The 20,960-nt window shown below is 60.1% G+C and overlaps 4 protein-coding genes across 5 annotated transcripts; 2 read left to right on the forward strand and 2 right to left on the reverse strand.

Annotated features, from left to right (window-relative positions):
• Positions 1–397: 397 nt before the first annotated feature.
• On the reverse strand, positions 398–5,719 carry CHLRE_11g467666v5 (uncharacterized protein). The gene is made up of 14 exons (XM_001698699.2): positions 5,552–5,719; positions 5,149–5,221; positions 4,628–4,696; positions 4,335–4,429; positions 4,054–4,143; positions 3,638–3,724; positions 3,332–3,410; positions 3,041–3,172; positions 2,805–2,884; positions 2,473–2,551; positions 2,135–2,230; positions 1,778–1,920; positions 1,418–1,513; positions 398–1,124 (listed from the first exon to the last, which is right to left on the reverse strand). The coding sequence occupies exons 1-14, from the start codon at positions 5,674–5,676 to the stop codon at positions 929–931; spliced, it is 1,440 nt and encodes a 479-aa protein (XP_001698751.2). The 5' UTR covers positions 5,677–5,719; the 3' UTR covers positions 398–928.
• A 46-nt stretch (positions 5,720–5,765) lies between these two features.
• On the reverse strand, positions 5,766–7,759 carry CHLRE_11g467667v5 (uncharacterized protein). 2 transcript variants are annotated; one of them, XM_043067419.1, is made up of 6 exons: positions 7,581–7,759; positions 7,230–7,297; positions 7,079–7,133; positions 6,809–6,870; positions 6,571–6,619; positions 5,766–6,309 (listed from the first exon to the last, which is right to left on the reverse strand). In XM_043067419.1, exons 1-6 carry the CDS (start codon positions 7,656–7,658, stop codon positions 6,259–6,261), a joined length of 363 nt encoding a protein of 120 aa, XP_042919417.1. In that variant the 5' UTR covers positions 7,659–7,759; the 3' UTR covers positions 5,766–6,258. The 2 variants fall into 2 exon arrangements, with proteins under 2 accessions (XP_042919417.1, XP_042919416.1); XM_043067420.1 differs by lacking the exon at positions 7,230–7,297.
• A 494-nt stretch (positions 7,760–8,253) lies between these two features.
• CHLRE_11g467668v5 (uncharacterized protein) lies at positions 8,254–9,968 on the forward strand. The gene is made up of 5 exons (XM_001698745.2): positions 8,254–8,448; positions 8,606–8,647; positions 8,751–8,832; positions 8,926–8,978; positions 9,294–9,968. Exons 1-5 carry the CDS (start codon positions 8,332–8,334, stop codon positions 9,351–9,353), a joined length of 354 nt encoding a protein of 117 aa, XP_001698797.1. The 5' UTR covers positions 8,254–8,331; the 3' UTR covers positions 9,354–9,968.
• Positions 9,969–10,299: 331 nt separating this feature from the next.
• CHLRE_11g467669v5 (uncharacterized protein) lies at positions 10,300–19,141 on the forward strand. The gene is made up of 21 exons (XM_043067421.1): positions 10,300–10,650; positions 10,869–11,045; positions 11,235–11,357; positions 11,696–11,807; positions 12,106–12,224; positions 12,458–12,619; positions 13,055–13,144; positions 13,517–13,626; positions 13,900–13,977; positions 14,248–14,373; positions 14,703–14,762; positions 15,009–15,099; positions 15,245–15,313; positions 15,456–15,510; positions 15,810–15,957; positions 16,311–16,380; positions 16,561–16,635; positions 16,999–17,146; positions 17,325–17,428; positions 17,776–17,868; positions 18,080–19,141. The coding sequence occupies exons 1-21, from the start codon at positions 10,576–10,578 to the stop codon at positions 18,239–18,241; spliced, it is 2,247 nt and encodes a 748-aa protein (XP_042919418.1). The 5' UTR covers positions 10,300–10,575; the 3' UTR covers positions 18,242–19,141.
• Positions 19,142–20,960: the final 1,819 nt, after the last annotated feature.

The raw sequence follows: 20,960 nt of genomic DNA on the forward strand, positions 1-20,960 counted from the left end.
CTGATGCTATGTATTTAGCGTTATCAAGGTTAATGGCGACGCTCAGCAGCGACCCCCGGGCCGAGTTCCGCGATTATGTGGCGGGCGCAAAGTCGCGAAGGCGCGAAGTGGCCGTTCAAAGCTAAATGCTTAATCATGATAACACGTATTACTGGAAGAAATTAATGCAGTTTGTCATTTGTAAGAAAACTGGAAGACGTGACATGAAACGCGTGTCGGTCTGCAGCGATCGGCTCGTGGTTGGCTCCGTGTGACCGCGTCGTTGCGTTGCAGCGCGCGTACTAACGCCGGGGCGGTGCTATGGCATACAGAATAGTGTAGGCTTGCAGCCGTTGCTGGCGGGACCTGCGGCCCTCCAGTGAACGCCTGCTCGCCAGCGCCGGGGCCCCCATGCACGCTCGCATAGTATTAACACGCGTGGAGCAAAGGGCCAGCAAGGCTGCAAGGGGGCACGGGTCGGGGCACGGGTCTATTTGTCTGGGGACAGCCATGCGCAACATTTGCCAACCTGCCACCCCACGCAGTCATCGCCTGGTCCATCAACGGCATCAAGCCATCTTTCGCGAGAAGTCCGCCTCCCGTCCCTTCCAGTTCCCTTGCCTTGCAACCTTGCATGCGCGTCTTCAAACTCTTCCGTTTCGTGAACCCCCATCGGCCGCATCCGAATGGCTGCACCCCAGGTCCCAGAACCGCAATATTCTCCCGGCTCACACACCGAAGCCACACGTGCAAGCCTACACAATACAAATTCCTCTCTCTCACACACACACCATCCATTCAATGATCCAAGTGCGTCCGGCCTCCCTGCATTTTACGATCGCCATCATTCCTAGCGAGTAGAGGGGACAATCTGACTTTGCAAGCACAGAGAGACCATCGAGGGCTGCCAAGGCTCAACTAGTATGCCAGGCAGTGCGCCTGCCGGTGCCTACTGCCGGTGGCGCTGCTGCCGAGCGCGCCTGGCGCGTCCGGGGAAGTACGGCTCATGCCTCAGGGACGGGATGTCCGTATCCCGCGGCCAGTGCTTCGGGTCCTTGAGCAACTCGGTTATATCCGCGTCACTACTGGCGTTATACTGCGGCATTGACCGGTCAACGCCGTACCGGATGAGCACCTCCTGAAGCCTGCGTGGCACGTGGTACGCGTGACACAAGATCAGGATAAGGGCGCGCGGTACGGCAACGGTTACATATGGCGCTGTAGCGCTTAGCGTGTCGGCAAGGTCAAACTGCTGGCAAGGTATAAGTGCTGTGCGGCAGCACTGTGTGTGATCTGAGGGCACGGGCGGGTGCCCTAAAACGCTCTACTTTTAATGTCAAGCCAGCCCCCCGCATGGACGTTCGGCGCTGCGTGGCGCAGCTGTCCAGTTCGCAGGGTGCATACATGCAGCACGGAAGCTGGCAAACTGCACACGCACCTGCAGGAATGCGCGTATCGGGGGGTGCCGGCAAGGAATTCCAGGAAGCGGCCCAGTGGGATGCACAGCTTGCGGTTGGCGCAGTCGGGCGTGAACCTGTCGAGGTGCAGGTGCATGTAGCCGCACAGGGTTGGAAAATTAGTAGTCGAGCATGGGGACAGCTGGTAGATTACTGGGCGCTTTTGCAAGGGCGGTTGAAGTGAGGGAAACTGGAAGATGGCGCACTGTAGGAGAACGCATTGCCTTTTCAGGAGGAGAGAAACACACCAAGCATATACGGTAGACATGCTGCTGCACCCGGGTTATGCTGCTGCACCCGGGTTGAGCTATGGTGTTCCTATCATCTGCTCCCCCACTTACTTCATCCGCTTGCCCATTTCTTCAATCAGTGTGCGGTAGTAGCACAGCCGCGCGCCCCGGTGCAGGTGCTTCACCGCGAACGTCTGGGCCGCCTCCGCAATCTTCTGAGCCTCAGCGTCATGCTCCAGTGCCCACTTCACACGCTGTAAAACATACAAAGCAAGAATGCACACATTTCTAATGCAAACTCGGCAGGACCTGTAGCAGAAAGTCATGACCACGCACGACATGCTTTGGGAAGCCGGTGTCGCGCTCGGGGAGCACAAGCCTGTGCGGAGGTCGGGTGCAGACGCCGCGCGTGTCATATACACACGCCTTCCTCTTTTACCCTCTCAAGTCCAAACCCTTCCCGCTCACCTCCACGATGTCGCCCAGGCTCTGGTTCATGCAGGGCAGGAAGTGCACATCGGGGGCCAGGGCATCGTAGTAGTAGCCCTTGCGGCTGGAGGCGGCCTGCGCGGGGAGGTCACATGGGGAGGCGCTTTAGTCCATTCCGTCGACAAACGGCACAGAATGTGTTGCAGAGGAAACGCCCCAGGGTCAGCGCGGAGTCAGCGGGTCGCGATGTTGGAAAGGCATGGAGCGGTATCTAGCGAGCCCATAGTAACGAGGTGCGTCAGGTCGGAGCGTGCGGGTCGTCTCGCCTTGACGATGATCTGGCGCCGTTCCGTTGTTTCCCCGTCGCCACAGCCTACCTTGATGACCAGACTGCCCAGCAGGAGGTACTTGTCAAACTTGGAGCTAACGGCCCAGCCGTCCGTGGACACAAGGTACCTGCGCGTACGAAAGTGCGTGCGTGCGTTTGGGTGTGTCGTAACGGTAAGGGCATCGTGGAGCTAACACTGGACATTGTCTGAGCAAGTGGCAAACACGGCGCTCACAGGAGACGTTCGCGTGCGCTGTGCCCATCAGGCCCGCCCACCTTGCGCACGGAATGCACGCGTTTCTGCCCAGCAACAACCCAGAAACAAAAGACCGCGCGCCCTCCCGCCCACACGTCCGCCCGCCCACAGCCCGCCGCCCGCACCTGTAGGCATTCTGATGGAACAGGGGCACTGGTGTGCCGCGCGCCGGCCCGCCGTTTGCGGCACCCAGCGGTAGGATGTCCTACAGGGCGAGTGGGGCCCGGCAAAGGTTTCGTGACGATGGAGGTTGCAAGCGCCAACAACTCAACATCAAACAGCAACACGAACAGCAGTAGCTGCAGCTTGTGCTCCAGCGCTGCCTCCTCGCGGCTAGCATGTCTCGCCGGCCCCGCCGCACCATGTGCTCGGGTAGTTTGACGTTCTGGGAAGGCAGGTAGGCGCGCGGGCAGGTGTATAGCTCTCCCGAGGGCAGCGCTTCCTGGCCGTACGTGTACGTCGCGCAGAACATGTTCCATCGTCCGAACGCAACCTGGGGTTCAGCAGGACGGTCACGATGGGAGAAGTCGGGGAACGGACATGCGTGCTGTCGGCTGTAAAGTACCGTGTTCGTACATGGCTCTGAGCTGCACGGCCTCCAGAAAGACAATCACAATTGACAGCCTGACGCTAACCATGAACAAGCTCTCACCTTTTTCCGCTCGTGCCAGGGCACGCGCTTGAGCTCCTCCAGTCGATGCAGCATGTTGTCAAACGAGTCCTCCGAGCACCTGGAGTGAGACGTGATGAGGGAAGGTAGGTGGGTAAGAGAGAAAGCCTGCCCACACACTCTCAACCATGGCGTATCCTGTGCTCTCTCGAGCACGACGAGCATTGCACTGCAAAAGCAGGCGCCGACGTACACACCCACGCCCAACAGTGTCTGTACGCCGTACGCAGTACTGCTGGATCTGCTGCGTACGGCAGCCCATGCAGCGTGCCATCAAGTACGGCCCACCTGAAAGCCCCGCTGTACGGCACCAGGGAGGCGAAGCTGCGCTCGCTTTTGCTCCAGGCCAGGATGGGGAACGGCCCTCCATGGAACCTGAGGCCCATGGCATCACGTGGTGGGCATCGCAAGAGGATGGGTTAGCCGTCTATGAAAGATGGTGCGCATGGTTCACATATATGGGGAGGAGGCTCATCCGTTGGAGCCAGCAGAGAGGGGGCGGAGGGCAGAGGCGCAAGGAATGGGCATGTATGGGAGAAGGAAGGAAGGGCCCGCCCTTGCTTTCGACCCGTGTGCACTGCGTGTCACGCCGCGGCGGTACACACGGTGCTGAGGCGAGCGCCACTCGGGCGCATCTAATCCGTTGCCTCTTGATTCAAGCTAGCTGTGTCTTGCGATGCTGCACCGCCGCCGTAACCGCCCACCTGGCCTCCAACTTGGCCCGGTTGGTCCACGTGAACGCGGGGTCAGCCGCGTCGTCGTTTCCATTCCACGCGAATTCCAAGTCCGGCAGCCTGCAATGGCGCAGGCAGGTGCAACAGAGGCGGAGTCCATATTACAACCTCTTAATGAGCACATACAGCAGCTAAGATTGGAGTTAGCTTGATGATTACGTACTTCCGATTGCGAGGAAAGTCGTGCGCGCGTGCACGCGCGCTGTGCAATCGTGGCTTCTCCCCAACGGCCCGCGCCCTGTTTTACGTACTTGCTTATTTTGCTGGCCTCATAGAGCTCCAACAAAAAGCCGATAAATTCGTGTGGCCCCAGCCGCCACTCCGGGTGCAAGCTGTTTAGGTAAATCTGCGTGAGTGTAGCGGGGCAGGATGCGCAGCCACGCTAATCGGAGCTCGTGACTCTCACTCTTATGGGGAGAGGCCTGTGCTGGAAAGTATTAGATCCGTCACCACGCGCCCGTCCACTTCGGCAGTACGGTAGTAGGATGCCGTGGTGATAGGAGCAGGAACCAGGAAAATTCGGGTGGCAGCACTGTTTCCTCACCTCCCCGTCCTTTATCATCATCCGTGTGGCCTGGACGTTGCACTGGTGCCGGATGTTCACGTCGCACACCTGCACGCATCCAGGGTGTGTTGTTTGTACGGGCGTCAAGGTAGCGCTGCCTAGCTGGCCATGGCCATGAGGGGTGGGGTGTTGATACCCGCCCAAACTAAACCGAAACCAATGCAAAAAGAGCGAGGAGGATAGCATGGCCTATGCCTTGACAACGGAATGGTAAGGGTTGGCATCGGCGTGCTGACAGGGCAATAACCCTTGCCAGGGCAAGTTGCACGGGTCCCACGGGATGTGTGGGGCTTGTGGGATCCGCACTGCACTCGGGGCGTGCGTGTGCACAACCCAACCGCTGGTCACCCCTGGGCGCGCCGCCACGGTGCAGACCACACACGCTGCTGCTGTAGCGCAGACCTAGGAGCGCGTCAATTCTGGTCCTGCCTCCCCTCAAGGTTCTCGAGACTCCAGACCCCACTACAAACCCCACAGGAGTCCAGACGCGACGAACGCACCAGCGATATGTTTCGAATCATGGCGTCCGTGATGCCGCCAATGTCGTCAAGCCATGCCACGTCCTTCTGGATCCTGCGGAGCGTATTCAAGCCCAAATTGACGGGCTCAGCGACGTGCGAGGCAAGGCATACCACCAGCGCCGCCCCAGGCCACGCTCCAAGTTCGTGCGTTAACGGGGCGATGGCCAGCCTGGTGCGTGTCACTGTTTGTGCCCGTCAAGCCCATGCTGCAAGGAACTGACCCCAATCGTGCCAATATACTGTCACATCGCACAGTGCATTCTCCGTGACGTACTTCAGTCTGTCCCACGTACCCAACCAGAGGCCCGGCAAGGGGTGTGGGCGCAGGGGCCTGCGCATGTGCGGGGGCACACCCGACTGCAGACCCAACTGGCCTGCTCACCGTTCTCGCAACTTGGGGTGCAGGTGGCAAGAACCTGAGCAGACGCCGGAAGCGACATCATCCTCTGAGGCCGCTATCGCCCCGCCAAGAAGCGCCACCAGTGCAAGCGCAAAGAGCATCGCCATGTTGATGCGCGAGCTGTCCTGTGCCAACACAGTTGGTCCTGGCGCAAGCTAGCTATAAGAACTTATTTGACACGCGAGTCTATGATGCGATTCCATGGCAAATTTGACATGCAGCAGGGAGTCCTTTCGCGTTTAAGCAGAACAAGCACAGACGTCGCGCTGTGTCAGATTATGCCGAAAGTAGATAAGGCGTGCGTGTATGGTGCAACTACCACAACGCGCCTAATGCGTTGGTTGCAAGCTTTGTCCATTGCGGCTGCCACAGCGCGCCCATCGGCTTGTTTCCCCGATCCCCGGCCTTGTTTCCCCCGCTTGCATCCTGCAAAACTCGCTCAGGTTGCTGACACTGGCTCTCTACACACACCAAAAACATCCATCCCCGCTCGTGGAAGTATGGAACCGTGCAACATTCATAGAACACTAGGGACCTTGACCGACCTCCCTAGGCTCCCCCCTTCAAAACACCCCGCCGCCCCACAACGCCCATTCAAGGGCCCGGCGCTTCAAGGCCGGCCGCTCTAGGCTCGGCGCTCCAAGCAGCACCATATGTCCGCTATCATCGTCGCACATGTCCGTGCTGTCCTACGCTGAGTTGTGCTTGAACAGCTTTCTGCTAAACCAGTGCATCAGCGTCTGTACGCGGGGCGGGGTAAGAAACAGTGGTGCTGGGTTAGCGTGCCAGGCGGATTTCTGTGGCCGGACTCACAGACTGGGCGGCGCAAGGTGCAGCACATATCATGCGTACACGGTTGAACTAAAAAGTGGCACCAGCAAGCCTTGATGCAGCCCACCTTCTTCATTCATAGCGCCTGTGCTTGCTGCCGCTATGACACCCGTCAGTGCTTGTAGCTTGTAACCCTGAGTACCCCGGCTCGCGCGCCCACACGGACTCACCGCCAGAGCAGTCACATGGAAAGCGAACAAAGCGCGAAAGATGAGATCCCTGCAAGGCAGGTTGGGCGCGCAGTGATTGACAGGCCACGATGGCAGCGTTTGCAGCGCTTGCACTCAGAACACCATGCAGAGGTTGTGAGTACCGTATTGGTGCACAGCACAGCTGTAGTGCATGGAGCCATCAACATATGTGCTCAACGCAGCTGATAGCATCCAAGCCAACTAAGTTTCTACTCACGAGCTTTGCCTAAAAGCATGAAGGAAGGGCGGCAGGCGCTCCGGCCGCGTCAGCACCACAGCCTGCACAAGCCAGATCCCATCACAGTCCGGCACACAAAGACGCCAGACCACGTCGTGACATGACACGGTACATGTGTTAGCAGCTATTGCTAAGCAGGGCGTGTTGTAACATTGCGGTACAGTGATAACATCTGGAAGCAGGCAGCCTGAGGTAGAAGCCCTGTTGTTGGCTGTAGCTGCCACATGCAGCCGTACACCAAGCACGTACCGCGTGAGTCGTGTAGCAAAGAACCAGAACCAAAGCCCCAAGCAACATCAGAACCCTGCGGACGGTAAAAGGCACCATTAATGCAGAGCCCAAGCATCCGTAGAGCGGATCTGTGTTGGCTCCATCGAGTCAAGTCACCGCACGACCTCACCCTGCCACGCGCCTCCGCAACACTGGTGGCGCGTGCGGCCGAGTGTCAGGCTCTGGTCGCAAGAGGTCCTGCAACATGTTGACACAAGCGCGTTGCCCAGTACCCATGCCACAAACATCCCTCCAATGCACGGCATGCATTTGTCAATCATGCAGGCTGTGCCTGGCATCCGCTGTCGCGCCAGCCCGCTACAGCTGCCCAACAGCCCCGGTTCCATGTCGCAGCCGCCCTTGTCTGCATAAGAGCTTGCATTGCCGCATCTCGCCCCAGTCCGTATCAATCACGCCAGCTGGCCGCGCCGAGGCCCCCACCCCGCCCATCCCCACACGCGCGACCACCCCACGCACGCACCTGCAGCTCGTGCGTTGACGCCACACGCCTCCAAGAATGCGCCAGCTTTCCATACGCTTCCTTGCTGCCTGCCTCCATTATTGCGCGCTGAATTGCGTTGTCTTCAGTCCCTCGGCACGGTTTTACATTTTGGCAACTTGGGCACGCAACAAGGTAGCGGTAAAAATAAAGTAATAAACGGATTTCGTAATTATGGCGAAGTTGGACAGAGACTGGAGCTTTGTTTCAGCCCTTCTGCCCCGATCCCAGTCACAGCCCCGGACACCCATCATGCATGTGCGGTTTCTTCCGATGAACGAGACCCTCCGCTCTTGCACAGTGCGCCCCGAAACGCCATGCCGATCGCGCAATTCCCTGCACAAGGCGTTGTCAAAGTTGTTGCAACGGGCCGATGGGCTGAACAGCAGGCATGTGCATGCAGCGGGTGACCACACTAGGCCTCACTCCGCTTTGTTTGTAGCCGATGGTGGCCACATTAGCCAGGCCGCGAAGCGGCATAGAGAGTCGTGTAGCTGATGTAGAAGGGGAGTGCAGAAACTTCATGGCGACGGGGCGCACAGTGGGGGGGGGTGCGACGGGTGGCACCGGGGGGCAATCGACACGCTGCGATGGTGCTCGGTGCACGGGTCTGCCTGCGACTGTGCGAACAGGACCAGTGGATTCTTAGGCGTGGATTATTACAGTTGCTTCAGTTTTGTGGATACGCACCGACACAAGCACGTAGCGAGGAGGGGCAGAGCGCTGAACCATCATGGCGTCCGAAGTCGTTCTAGCGCTGCCGCACAAGCTTCGTGTGATGCGTATGTACCGGACAGGCCTGAAGGAGCTCATCAACTGGAGCGCAAACCGGCACGAGTGGTACCCGCGGGTGAGCGCAAGTATCGGGGGCTTGGTTTGATGCCCGAGCTTGTGCATTTGCATCTTTTGCTTAACAGGAGTGATAAAATTGTTAGCACATGCCCTGCATGCTTGGTATGTGGACTGTCAAGGCCTTCGGCAATTCCTGTTCTTCACGTGTTTTGCAGGCTTATGCCCTCCGCCAGGAATTTGAGGACAGCAAGGCGCTGGTGCGTGTTGTATGCTCCGTGTTGCCGGGTCAGAGCTGGGGCATGCTTTCTCGTCCGGCTTGCGTCTCACGCTGAGTTGCTTGGCGGTGCGTGTGCTGTGCAGACTGACCGTGAGGAGATTCGCAAGAAGCTGGAGCACGGCGAGGAGCTGCTGGCGCGCTTCCGCCACTGGGAGCCCCTCATCAGTGAGTGCCATCGCCCCCCACCAGTTGCACCCCCGGCTTAGCCCATTGGAACTGCTCTAACCCTGGATGCCTGTTGAACGATGTGTACTGCAGAGCCGGAGTTCGTTGGAGGCACGGCCTACTCGATCAACCCGGCCCAGCCGAAGGTGGGAAGGAGTCACGCAGGACTGAACATTTTGGGCAGCAGCATGCAAACACAATTTCCATCGCTGGCAGTGCTACGCGCCGTCATGGCGGCAGGCCCTGGATGCAGCCAGCTGGCGCAGCTGGACCATAGGTTATGAGGGTCACAATGACGCTGCTGCTTGTGAGGAAGTACCATGGGAGGCGGTGGTTGTAGAGGGCAGCGGGTCACACCCCGTTCCGCAGCTGCGCTAGCTCTGAGCTCTCGCAGCAAGGGCCGTGCGTCCAATTGCTGAGCACACGCACGTCCATGCCGCCACCACCCTTCCTGTTTGCAGCTCAAATTTATTCCCAACTACGACGCTATGGACGAGTACAAGAAGGGTGACCACCTCTAAGCGGGGCGTCGCTCGTATGCGTCGTCTTGTCGCCAAGCGTCTGGGGCCCGCAGGAGCTGGACATGGAGCAGGCGCGTGGCGCAGCAGGAGCTGGAGGGATGCTGGCCGCGGCGCACGTGCAGTGGCGGCACTTCGCTGCTCGGTTGCTGATGGCCAGGTGCAGGAATGGCACTGGCGCATGCCTTGGCAAGGATATGGCGTCGGCGTGGTGGCGTGGAGGAGAAAGGAGGAGGTTGCTTAGTGGTAGCCACCAAGATAGGCGCGCCACGTGCGCCAAAGGGGGCGGGGTTAGGACCATGCGTTGGGGTTTCACGTGCAGCGCAACGTGGCGGAGGTTATGTAGCGGTTGGGCACTTGGTCCTGCCTCCTGCGTCGAGGTAGGGAAGCTGCCCTCCCTTCCGGCTTATGACATAGGTGTGTAGTTGTGCAATAGCGCTCAGTTGTGCGAGGATCGCACGACACGTGTGCGTAGGCAGGGGTTCGGGATCTTGCGTTTATACTGGACGAATAGGCAGGAGCGGCCATCGTAGGCGGCGATAAGAGCGTTAAAACCGCTGGCACTGTGTGGTTAGAGTTACGCATACGAGCCTGGCATTGCTGTAACGGATTTTATGGAGAGATGGCTTCCGGCATGCAGGGCGTGCTAGGACACCCGGCGCACGACCGGGGCGTGCCGGGCTCTGATTCAAGAGGGGTGATTGTTGAACGGGAACTCACTTACGTGCCAGTTCGCGGGGCACTCGGTGTCCCGGACAGGTGGCGCACGGAGTTGAGGCGGCACATGCATAGGTCTCGTCGTAGAGGCCTTCCCTGGTCCAGCAGGTATGGGAGGGGTGGGTGCAGCTGGGGGGGGGGGGGGGGGCGCTGAGATGACAGGACTTCATGCGCATCAAACGCGGCTGTTAAGGCACGCATCTATCATGGCTCTGAGATGCGATATGACACTATCATAATAGTGAGGCCCCCAACGTGAAACAGAGAAAGCCCCTTGATAGTTGACTCGAGAATTGTGATTGAAGAAGAACACATACGCATTCTAAGACTGTCCACCAGTGAACGAGTACGGAGCCTTATGTATTGTCTGTGATGAAATGTACGTGACCTACAGAACGTCTTCGTGTGCTTGGCCTCGGCTCTCAGGTAGCGCCCGGACGGCGACCCAAACCTCTGTCAGTAAATAACAAATTAGGAGCATTAGTTTGTCGAGTGATAGTTTGGCCTGATGCGGAAGGCACGGTCGACGGTCGCGCTGGAGGATGTGGAGCTCGGGGAGCCCGACCCAGTGTTCAAGACGAGAGTAAGCGTAGCAGAGACAGTTTTTAGCATCGCAGGATGCCTTTGGTGCTCGGATGGAGGTCCCAGGACTGCAGGGCAGAGAAGACACAGCTCTTCGTCTTCTCGCAGCCCCTCCGAACCGACCCCCCACCTGCCGCGGCGCGTCCCCACCCTTGCTGCAAGTAGCTCCTACTGCAAATACCCTTGCCACTGAACCAAGCACTCGATGTACCGTCGCAGGGTGGATCTGGGACGCGAGGTGCACCTTTGAATGGCCAGGCGGAGCAGGGCAACGGCGCGGCGGGCCCCAGCAGTAGCAAGGCGGACAGGGCTGAGCGCGTGGACCGCGCAACAGAGCGGGCGGCCGAGCGGGCGGCTGAGCGGGCGGAGCGTGCAGAGAGGCATCGTGTGCAAGAGGTGGGGAAACGCTATAGGGTCCCAGGCTAGGCCAGGCACCTCCAAAACCAGTTACAGTACCCGTCGCAAGGTTAGGCGGTTAGCGCACTTTGAGAAGGGGTGCTTCAGTCCAGCTGTGCGCTGATTGTAGGGTGCGCAACAGAGCTGAACGTACATGCTACTATGGGTTCTGCTCTTTGACCTGCGTAGGTGGAAGCTATGGAGGGGGTAGCGCTCACAGGAGGCGCGGCGGCTTCGTCTTCGTCGTCGCCGGGGGCACTGCCCAAGTACCGCAGCAACAGCCAGGACCTCATTATGGGGGCCATCTACAAGGTGAGGGAGAGGCCGGGGATGAGCGTGAGGTTGTAGGCGGGGGTGCTGATGCGGTGGATGGGAGGAGGGCTGGATTGCAACCCAGGTCGGAGCCGCAGTGGTGGTCCGCGCCTGTGGGGACGGATGCGGGCAGCAGCCGCCGGGGCTTATTAGGGTTGACCAGGACTCTGAAAGACGCCTTCGGTGTTCAACCCAGATCACGAAACGCGTTAAGGGGCTGTCTTGGCGAACCCGGTAGGCGGGAAACGAAGTTTATACTGAATGTAGCACAGCGCACCAAGCTGTCGACACCTGCGAGCTTGCGCTGCAACGGCCCCCGTTCCCTCTAAATCGCGCAGTACACGCTGTGGATTCTGGCAGTGGGGCCGTGGAAGGTGGTCAAGGGCTGCTCCTGGGTGCTCAACCGCTGGCAGCGCTTCGTGTACCCGCTGTCGTACGCGTTGTTCTACGGTGGGCGGCGGAAGGGGCCGGGGGGCGACACAGACGGGGAGGGGTCCAGGCACTGGTGGGATGGAGGAGGGCACTGGGTGTGGGACTGGAGAAGGGGTCCCTAGGGACTGAGGTGGACGCGCCACAGGCACAAAGCCATTGTCGGGACTTTGGGTTGTGGCATGCAGGAAGGGGAAGGGCGGGAGCTGTCGTCTTTATCTCGATCATCGTTTCTGCTTTCTCATTCCACCCTGCCTCCCTGTTCTTCGCTTACCCGACCCCGCCCAACCGCCTCCCGCCGACCCACTTGCACACGCAGCCGGTGACGCCATGGACCGCACCATGCCCACCGTCCGCGCCGTGATTGTGTGGTTCTGGAACACCACCAGCCTCGCGCTGCACTTTGTGGACGTCATCCTCATCTTTGGCGTCATCAACGTGAGTGACGCCTTTGTGCCAGGGGCTTGCACTTGCGGCCAGGAGCTGCGCGGCACCTGCAGTGCTGCATGCTGATGTGTGCCGTCCAGTGACGTAATGGTCTGTCTACACGCACCCAGCCGCCCACCGGCCATCAACACAAGACGTCTGGCACCGTTTAACGCCATCCACGCTCCCCCCCCCCCCCCCGCACACACACACACACACACACACACACACACACACACATGCAGATCCTCAGCAACAACGGCAACGGCTGGGTGGGGCTGGTGATGGGCTTGCTGTACTTTGAGAGCCACTACCTCATGGCTGTCATCATGTATATGGAGAACGACCGCCCGCTGGACTGCCCCGTGTACACGGGACTGGACCTGCTGAACTTCTTTAGACGCCAGGTGCGTGGGTAGGTGGGCGGCTGATGGGGGAGGGTTGAGGTATCGGTCAGGACTAAGGGAGAGCGTGAACTCAGCAAGCTACCCAAAACAGTTAGCAGTGAGTTAACGGGTAATGGGCGATGCAGTCTAACTGTCAGCCGCCCCTACTCCGGCTAGGATAGAGGCGTAAACGTCCAACCGGGAGGGTTGCAACTTGCAAGTTGCGGCTGGGCGGGGCGGCTGATACGTGCGCTGCACGCCGGAGGATGGGCGGGGGCTGCCGGATGGGGGCTGGTTGGGACCGGTTCGTATGCAGGACTTGGGAGACGGGACGCCGAAGGGGCAGGTGGGCGTCTGCATGACGGCTTGCCATTCGTCGCTCTCCCTCCTGGTTGGTTTAGTTGGGTTTGGAATGAACTACTCCCCCTTTCCCTCCGCGTGTTGGCCTGCTCGCAGCTGGACGTGTTGTTTTTCGACATTCAGCTAGGCGCGTCCGTGCTGCACTCCAACATCATGATCGAGGGCATGACCCAGATGATGCTGCAGGTGGGAGCGAGCAGCTGTGTGTGCGGGCGTGCGTGTGTGTGTGTGTGTGTGTGTGTGTGTGTGTGTGTGTGTGCGTGTGTGTGTGTGCGTGCGTGCGTGCGTGCGTGTGCGTATTTGTGTTTGTCCGGGAGCCTAAGGGATGGAACACACAACTTGCACCCTTCCCCTTTGCGCGTTCTAACACAACCTGCAAAGCCCGCGCATGAGCAGCTGTGTGAAGTCGCGGGAAGGGCGGGTTGTGTGGCTAGCAGACGCGTCGTGACGTGTGGGCAAGCGATCCTGCCTTTGCAACACGCACGCCCTCTGCACGGGCCCCCCTTGCGCTCCAGCGCAACCCACGCAACCCACGCGACGCCGCTCTGCGCCCCTCAGGGCTACGAGGAGGCGCGCGTGTGCCTGCACATGATCATGAACTCTCTACCCGCCGCCATCATCCTGGGCGTGCTGTACGACGCCATCTATGCTCTGAAGGACCAGTTCTCGTGAGTGCACCCACCGCCTCACCAACTAGGCCGTCGTGTCAGGCGGCGTGCCGCGTGAGGTTTATGGGGTGGTGGCAAAGTGCTGAGCGTACGGTATGTGTGCGAGTGCCTGGGCGTACAGGTCATTCCTGCCACTTCATTCCACATGCCGGGCTCCGTTGCCTTGCGTGGTGTTCAGCAGCCCACTCCACTCATGCCCGCTCCCCGGACGTGGAAGGATTTGGAAATTTATCACTCCCGCTTGCATGGGCGGCTAACCCCCTCCCCGAACAGGAACATCATTAACAACAAGGCCAAAATCAACCTCATCTACGCGGCCTTCGTGTTTGCCATCCTCAACGTCGTCGACAAGTGAGCGAGGGGTGTATGTGGAAAACACGGCACCAGCCCTCCACTCATATGCAAGCCATCCTCACTCCCGAGGTGCACCCGCCCGAAATCACCGCGCGCACACTCCTGGGGCGAGCGCAGCCTGCGCGTCACTTCCGCTCTCCTCCCTCATCCTCCGCTCCCTCCCTTCCCTCCCATCCCGCCAACACAATCACACAATTTCACACACACACACACACACACAATCACACACACACCCACACACAGACACAATCACATATACACACACAGGTTCATCCGCATGTCGCTGGCCGACCCCTGGCTGCACCCGCTCAACGAGGACGGCTACCCGCTGCTGTACATGCGCAGCAACGCCGCACGGCTGCCGCGGGCCATGGTGCTGGACTTCGTGTTCAGGTGTGCGGGCGGCAGGGGGGAGGGGTTAGCGGCAGGAGATGCGGGGTGCGGGCGGAAGAGGGTGCGGGCGACAGGCGGCTACTAGGACCAAACCCGAGGTGCGCTGGGCTGCCGGAGGAGTGCAGTGCTGGGGACTTCGCACGGCTTCGTGGAGCGGGGTGGAGGAGGCCGAGTGCCCCGTGACCAGCCTAGGAGTTTGCGCAGCTGCGCTCGCTCGTACTTAGTCGAGCATACGCGTGGTTGGCTTGCTCTCACATCCTTCCCACCCTTTCCCTCGCGCTTTTCTCCCCACTCCCGGTTCAACGTTAATCCCCACTCCCGGCTTACAGGTGCAACGTGCAGCTGGCGGAGTCGGAGGACAAGCTCACGCTGCGGCCGCTGTACGACAAGTACGTCGTGCGCATGGCATGTTTTGGGTTGGATTTGGGGCGAAGCTTGCGTGGCGTATGTCTTTTGTGTGGGCCGCTTAGGACTGCAGGTCGCTGCTGCCCGTCAGGGCCGACGCGTCGATACCGGTAGACTGATAGTCGTGCCTAGCGAAGCGTCTTCCGTTCCTTCCGCCCCCGAAACCACGGGCGCGTAATCACCTGTACATTGCCACGGCTTCCCGTACGTCTTTCGCCCGTGACTTGCAGGTACGTGGTCAACGTGCGCGGCAAGCCGAAGCAGCTGGCTGACGGGCACAAGATGTACCTGCTGCGCAAGGCGCTGCGCACTTTCAACAAGGTGCGTGGCGGCGGGCCGCGGCGGCGACACACACACACACACACACACACACACACACACACACACAGTCGTGCACACCTTGCTATGTTAGAATGTGCGCGTTCATAATCGCGTCCACTCGCTGGTGCCAACCGCAAACACACAGGGCACGGTGCGCTTCAACCGGGCGGAACAGCTCGCACGCAAGGTGGACCAGCACATCCTGCGAGACCAGGTGCGGGGGCGCAGGGAGTCCCGAAATGGTGCTGGCAGAAGGGAGGGGTATGCAGGAGGGAGGCCTGCGAAGGATGCCTATGGGTTCCGTTGCTCGCGCCACGATAAAACGTCAAGCTGACTACATCCATTCACTCACACAGGTGCTGCAGGAAACGCGGACGGTGCGGGCGCTGGATGCGTCGAACATCCGGCCAGGTGCGTTCTACGTTCCTCGACCCTGCATGTACGCCGGCCACCTGCGGCCGCCTTTCCACCTCTCATTCCCTGCCATGCACCGCTTCAGTTACCGCAAGCCCCAGATTTCCTTTAACCTCAGCCTGGCACCTTAGCCTAGTGTCTCAGCGAACTGCAATGCTCGGCTTCGCGTGTGAGCGCCACCGGATGCCACCCTCCTCTCCGCCTTCTACCATGCTATTAAGCACGACCCGTTGACTCTTACTTGCACCTCAGCCCTTGCATCCTTGCAATGACACCTATAAATATATGCATTGCAGGCATGCACCTGAGCCGCATGCTGGAGGAGGTGCTGGCGGAGACCAACGGCTTCGACCTGCTGTCGCTGGCGGACAACCGCCTGGACGACGACGGCGTGGCGCACGTGGTGGAGGGGTTGAGGCACAACGTGTACGGACTGAAGATACGGTGGGTCCGGCAGCGGGGCCAGCAGGGCGGGTGCATGTGGGTGGGTTGTAGATACCAGCCCAAACTCTGGCCCAAACTAAACCAAACCTAATGCAACGTGGGGTGGTGCGTGGGGAAAAGGGGGCAGGGAGGCAGGCAGGGCGGGAGTAGTCAGGGACAGCAGCCTGCCCACGCGCGTGCTGCTGATGATTGCGACGTGCGTGTGAAGGGGGGGCGGTTGTTGTTGCAGCGGTCCGGCTCTCGTGCAAGGCCCGACCGGGCGTTGCGGCGCCGCCCGACTGTGTCATCCAACCCCAACTTCCAATCCCAACGCCAACCCCAACGCCCCTCCGCTCCGCCCCCACCCTGCGCAGCGACCTGGACCTGTCCAACAACGACGTGGCGATCAAGGGCGCGGAGGCCGTGGCCACCTACATCATGCAGGTGAGGGGAGTCTGGGCGAGGGACGCGGGCGTGGGGGATGGGGTGTGAGGTGTGGAGGGGCAGGGCGCGACAAAAGGGCATGCCAGGTACCGTAGCAAGCGCATGCCATGTACCGTATGCGTGTGGGCGTGTGATATCTCATTCCGACTGTTGTCTGCGTCATCCCACATGCGCCCGCAGTTCAAGTGCATTGAGAACCTGAACCTCAACAACAACATCAACCTGGGGGCTGTCGGCATCAAGGCCATCGCCTCGGTAAGGCGCCGCGGTCGTGAAGCACTGCAGCCCCACCTTTTGACCTGCAACGCGAGCTCCCCACTCTGCTGGGCTCTGACGCATGTCTCGGCTGCACATTTCCCCTGTACCAGCCCAGTCTTTTCACGCATACCGTGATCTTGCGTGTGCTCTCACCAGCCCACTCGCTCAAGCCCTGCGTCTCAACCTCTTTCCACCCCGTCCACCCCATGAACGTCACCTGCTGCGTTGCGCGGTGTCCCTTTTTCCTACTGCTCTAACCACGCAACCCTCTACCCCCCCTTGCCGTGCCCCCAAGGTTGCCTGCCTTCTACCATTTCCTGCGCTAGTTGTGAATGTGACCCCCTCCCTTCCTCGCCCCAGGTTCTCAACGAGGACAGTGTGCTGGTCAGCCTGGACCTGTCCTTCTGTGACGTGGGCGCGGAGGGCGCGGCGGCGCTGGGCGCCATGCTCAAGGGCAACAAGGGGTTGAGGCGGCTGATGCTGGCGTCCAGCCGCCTGGGCACGTCGGGTAGGTGGCGCAGTGGTGCTGCGGATGGCGTTGGACGTCAATGGCGGCGGCAGCTTTGGGTGTACACTGGGCATGCTTTGCAGCCGTCAGCGTTCCCAGTTTCAATCTCAGCTAGTGCTCGTGCTGCCGAGCACGTGCCGCTAAATACAACTCATCACGAACGCCGTCACCAATACAGGCGTGGACTCAATCTGCAAAGGCATCGCCAAGAACACGATCCTTCGCGAGCTGGACCTGTCCAAGAGCGGATGCGACGACAAGGGCGCCGCTCACCTTGCGGTGGTGAGGAAGAGCCGGGCAGGGAGGGACGGGGAGGGGAGGGGCTGCACGGCTCGGGGCTGCACATGGGGTGGTGCTATTATAGTCTGCCGCTACAGCAGTCCGAAAGCTTGGCATTGCATGCAACGCAAGTTCTTGTTTCCGCCCGCCTGGACATCACCGCAACAGCCTCCTCGCAACGAAGCACCTGAGCACAACTAACTGACACGCGGCACCGCACGTCTCCACATCCTTCGAGTCTCCTCGTATGCCGACATATTGCTCCCTTTTAGTGCGCCTCTGGCCGGGAGTGGTGACAGCAACCTCCTTTCACTCGCTCCTCCTGCGCCCCGTGCTCCTCCTCCCTGCAGGCGCTGCAGCAGAACAACACGCTGGAGCGGCTGCACGTGGGCAACAACCGCATCACGGACGTGGGGGCCAAGGCGCTGGCGGACGCGCTGCAGGTGCGTGTATGTGTGGTGTAAGGGGTAAACGTGGTGGCGGTTTGCTGTCGCGCGCAGCCAAACACTGTGCGGTACCCTCCGTGGAGAGCGTGTGGTGCTTTGGCGCTAGACGACTGCCTCTGAAGGAACACTTGCGGCTCCAGTCTGCTGCCCCGCAATGCCACATTTGTCCTCCCTCGCTCCTGCTTCCTCCCTCTCCACTCATCCGCAGGCCAACACGGGCCTGCACTTCGTGGACCTGAGCGGCTGCCCCATGGACAAGAGCTGGAAGAAGCTGCTGCACAACATCATGAAGGGGCAGGGCGGCGGCGCCATGGCGGGCATGACGGGCGGCGGGCTGGGCGGCGGCCGCGGCGGGTTTGATGGGCTGTAGGGGGTTATCTACGAACCAATGGGCTGTGGGGGGGCCCTTCTGGGGGCTGTAGGCGGGGTAGTTTATTCTAATGCCACAAAACACAAGAGGGCGTAGCGGGGCAGCAAGGGTGGGGCGTGGAAAGGGGTGAGCGGGGCTGGGTGTCGTATTATCGACGTGCGTTGCGGAACTAATGCGACCGTAGACCAGAGCGGAAGGCGGAGTGGGCTGGAGAACACTAGCGCGTATGTTTTAGAACGACGCGGGCCCAGCCGGCCATGGTGCTACAAGGGGTTTGGCAAATGGGCGCGTGGAGGCCGGCAAACAGGGAAGACGATGATTCGGGGTGACGTGAGCTTCGTGAGAGGCAGGCGCGTCATGCGGTGCATAAAATGCAGCCGGCCGTTTGTGTGCACGATTATCTGCATGAGCACCTTGTCTTGTCTTGTCTTGTCAGGGAGGAGAGGATTGAGACGGACGCTGGAGACATGTTGAGCGTGTGTGCGCGGTGTGTGGCAAAGGCGGAGTGCTGCTGGAGAGCTAGCTATGGTGCACAAGCGATCCTTCCCTGTTGATGGTGCGCTGGTAGAGGCCGGTATCAAGGTGAAGGTGGACGTGATTTAGTACCTTTAAAGGGAACTTGGGGGAGGGGGCTTGTCTGCAACCATCGGTCATATGTACTGGGCCACGGAAACGCCTCAAAACAAATGGCAGTGCAGGCTGTAAACTTCTGGTGGATGAGACGTTCAAAGGCACTCATGCGGCATGGTTTGATGTGAGCGCCTGGACTTGTCCTCGTTCGGCTGCTGCGCCTGCGCTTGCCAGTTGCCACTGCAAGTTATCTCGTGGTATCAGGCAGCACACATCACCAAGTACGGACGTCGGACTTGCCTTCGCCTGCAAATTCCTTTTTCGTCGACCCTCCTGCTGGTCCGCCTCCCCTGTCCCGTGGCGCTCCACGCTTCCCTTCGACGATTGATGGGTGCTGCATGATATCAAGAGCTAACGTGCAGTGGCAACTGGCAAGCGCAGGCGCCCGCCCCCCCCCCCCCCGCTATGAAGCGTGTCGACCAAACGTCGCTGCAATAGTGCAGACTCGGCACTTGGCATTCGGGTTCCCGGCAGACGGCACTCGGCATTCGGGTTTCCGTTGTCACTGGTAGCTGGGCTCAGGGGCTAAGTTCCCTGACATTTGAAATGAGGGGGTCGATGCCGCTAAGAATGCGGATGTTACAGAGGGGACAGTCCCAGCACCCGAAGACGCCGAGCCATCATTTGCTACCAGGGCCCAAGTTGACTCCACCAATCCCGACTTTGCTGCAAACCCTCCCGCGATCAAAGTCCGTGTGACTCCGCGCACAGTGAGTCCTAGCCAAGCCTCAACCCGCCACAGCCCCACCGCTGTGCCTCAACGCCACAAGCCTAGGCACAGGAGTGCCAGGAATCGTCCAGGCCGCAGCATACACACACGGCGCACGCACGAACCAGGGCGCAAGCGTCCAGGCACTAGAACGGTCGCCCACACGTGCATCCTGCCCACACACAAATAAAGCCACCAACCACTCACAACCTCTCACGGCGAGGGAGGCGGGGAATCAGCGTCATATGGTAAGCGCAACACCAGGCCTTCACCAACAGCCCGAGAGATGAAAGGATGCGCAGTGTCCCAACCCTTTGGCCTGGTACCCAAAGTCACAAACGTCTGGAGACGACCCCAGAAGTCGTCAGCTACGACGGCAAGTCCAATGCTCAGCACCCGGGCCGACGGCAGCTCCGCTCGCGCCGCCAGCCCGGCCATAACTATACGCTGCCGACCAAAGTCCAGCGCAGACATAGCAGCGAGACACACCACATCCCACACAGGTGGCGCAAGCCCCGCAGGCGGGCGCACTAACCACAACTCCTCACGAGAGAAGGCATCCTCTGGCAAGAAACCCATAGCCATCCCCATGTTTTCCCGCAGGGACAGCGCAACAGTGCAGTCCCAAAACCAGTGACGCCGGTCCCCATCCTGCATGTCAACCCCACACGCCCAACACGGTCAACAGCAATGCTTCGCGCCCGCTTGCATGCGGCGGAAACGCCCAGCAAGCGTTGGCGGCCACACGCCACAGTGCTTCCTTATGATGATTCTCCCATTTCAGCGACCACAAGCGGGCCAAGGTGCACACGATGCCCCCGCCGCCAGGGCAGCCTCCACCCCCGACACACCCGCATCGCACACATAGGGGGGCCCCCAAGGAACAAGGTGGCGGACGGGTCTGCCGTCTGCCCCAACTATGCTTGTTTTCCATTTTGAACAACTCATGCGATAACCTTGACGTTATAAAGACATGTAGTAGTGGCGACAAGCGGCAAACACTCACTAGGGTTTCACTGATTCGGCACATCTGCCCCGTGCAATCAGGCCGGCCCCTGGGATTTTAGCGAACATACAGCCATAACAGCCAACACCGCTTACAAGTAAGGACACGCCAATCGTACTTTTGCCTTGAATCACGCTTAGCAAACATGGTTTCGCTTGGTTGGGCTCGCTGCCTCGCCGCTGCACAAGTTACGACGCGCCAGCCGGCACCCGCGTTTGTGACGACTAGGCTAGCGCGCCGGGGCGCCATTGCACTGGCGCCGCGCGCGAAGAAGCTGTCTTCCCGTCAGGAGCAGCAGGAGCTCGCCGTGCAGGGCTACTCTGGGCTTGTCTTCACGGTTGTATTCACTACCGCTGTTACGGCAATAACATTAT

This window comes from Chlamydomonas reinhardtii, chromosome 11 (genome assembly GCF_000002595.2).
Source record: "Chlamydomonas reinhardtii strain CC-503 cw92 mt+ chromosome 11, whole genome shotgun sequence".
NCBI lineage: Eukaryota > Viridiplantae > Chlorophyta > Chlorophyceae > Chlamydomonadales > Chlamydomonadaceae > Chlamydomonas > Chlamydomonas reinhardtii.

Excerpts from the sequence above, each read along its gene's own strand:
- CHLRE_11g467668v5 (XM_001698745.2), top strand. The coding sequence starts at position 8,332 with ATGGCGTCCGAAGTCGTTCTAGCGCTGCCGCACAAGCTTCGTGTGATG. Across the intron at positions 8,648-8,750 it reads TTGAGGACAGCAAGGCGCTG|ACTGACCGTGAGGAGATTCG; the intron begins GTGCGTGTTGTA and ends TGTGCTGTGCAG. Across the intron at positions 8,979-9,293 it reads TCAACCCGGCCCAGCCGAAG|CTCAAATTTATTCCCAACTA; the intron begins GTGGGAAGGAGT and ends TCCTGTTTGCAG.
- CHLRE_11g467666v5 (XM_001698699.2), bottom strand. The coding sequence starts at position 5,676 with ATGGCGATGCTCTTTGCGCTTGCACTGGTGGCGCTTCTTGGCGGGGCG. Across the intron at positions 4,144-4,334 it reads GAGGCCAGCAAAATAAGCAA|GCTGCCGGACTTGGAATTCG; the intron begins GTACGTAAAACA and ends GCGCCATTGCAG. Across the intron at positions 1,921-2,134 it reads GCCTGGGCGACATCGTGGAG|CGTGTGAAGTGGGCACTGGA; the intron begins GTGAGCGGGAAG and ends TATGTTTTACAG.
- CHLRE_11g467667v5 (XM_043067419.1), bottom strand. The coding sequence starts at position 7,658 with ATGGAGGCAGGCAGCAAGGAAGCGTATGGAAAGCTGGCGCATTCTTGG. Across the intron at positions 7,298-7,580 it reads CGTCAACGCACGAGCTGCAG|GACCTCTTGCGACCAGAGCC; the intron begins GTGCGTGCGTGG and ends AACATGTTGCAG. Across the intron at positions 6,310-6,570 it reads TCCATGTGACTGCTCTGGCG|ACGCTGATGCACTGGTTTAG; the intron begins GTGAGTCCGTGT and ends CCCCGCGTACAG.
- CHLRE_11g467669v5 (XM_043067421.1), top strand. The coding sequence starts at position 10,576 with ATGCGGAAGGCACGGTCGACGGTCGCGCTGGAGGATGTGGAGCTCGGG. Across the intron at positions 10,651-10,868 it reads ACCCAGTGTTCAAGACGAGA|GGTGGATCTGGGACGCGAGG; the intron begins GTAAGCGTAGCA and ends GTACCGTCGCAG. Across the intron at positions 17,429-17,775 it reads GCGCCGCTCACCTTGCGGTG|GCGCTGCAGCAGAACAACAC; the intron begins GTGAGGAAGAGC and ends TCCTCCCTGCAG.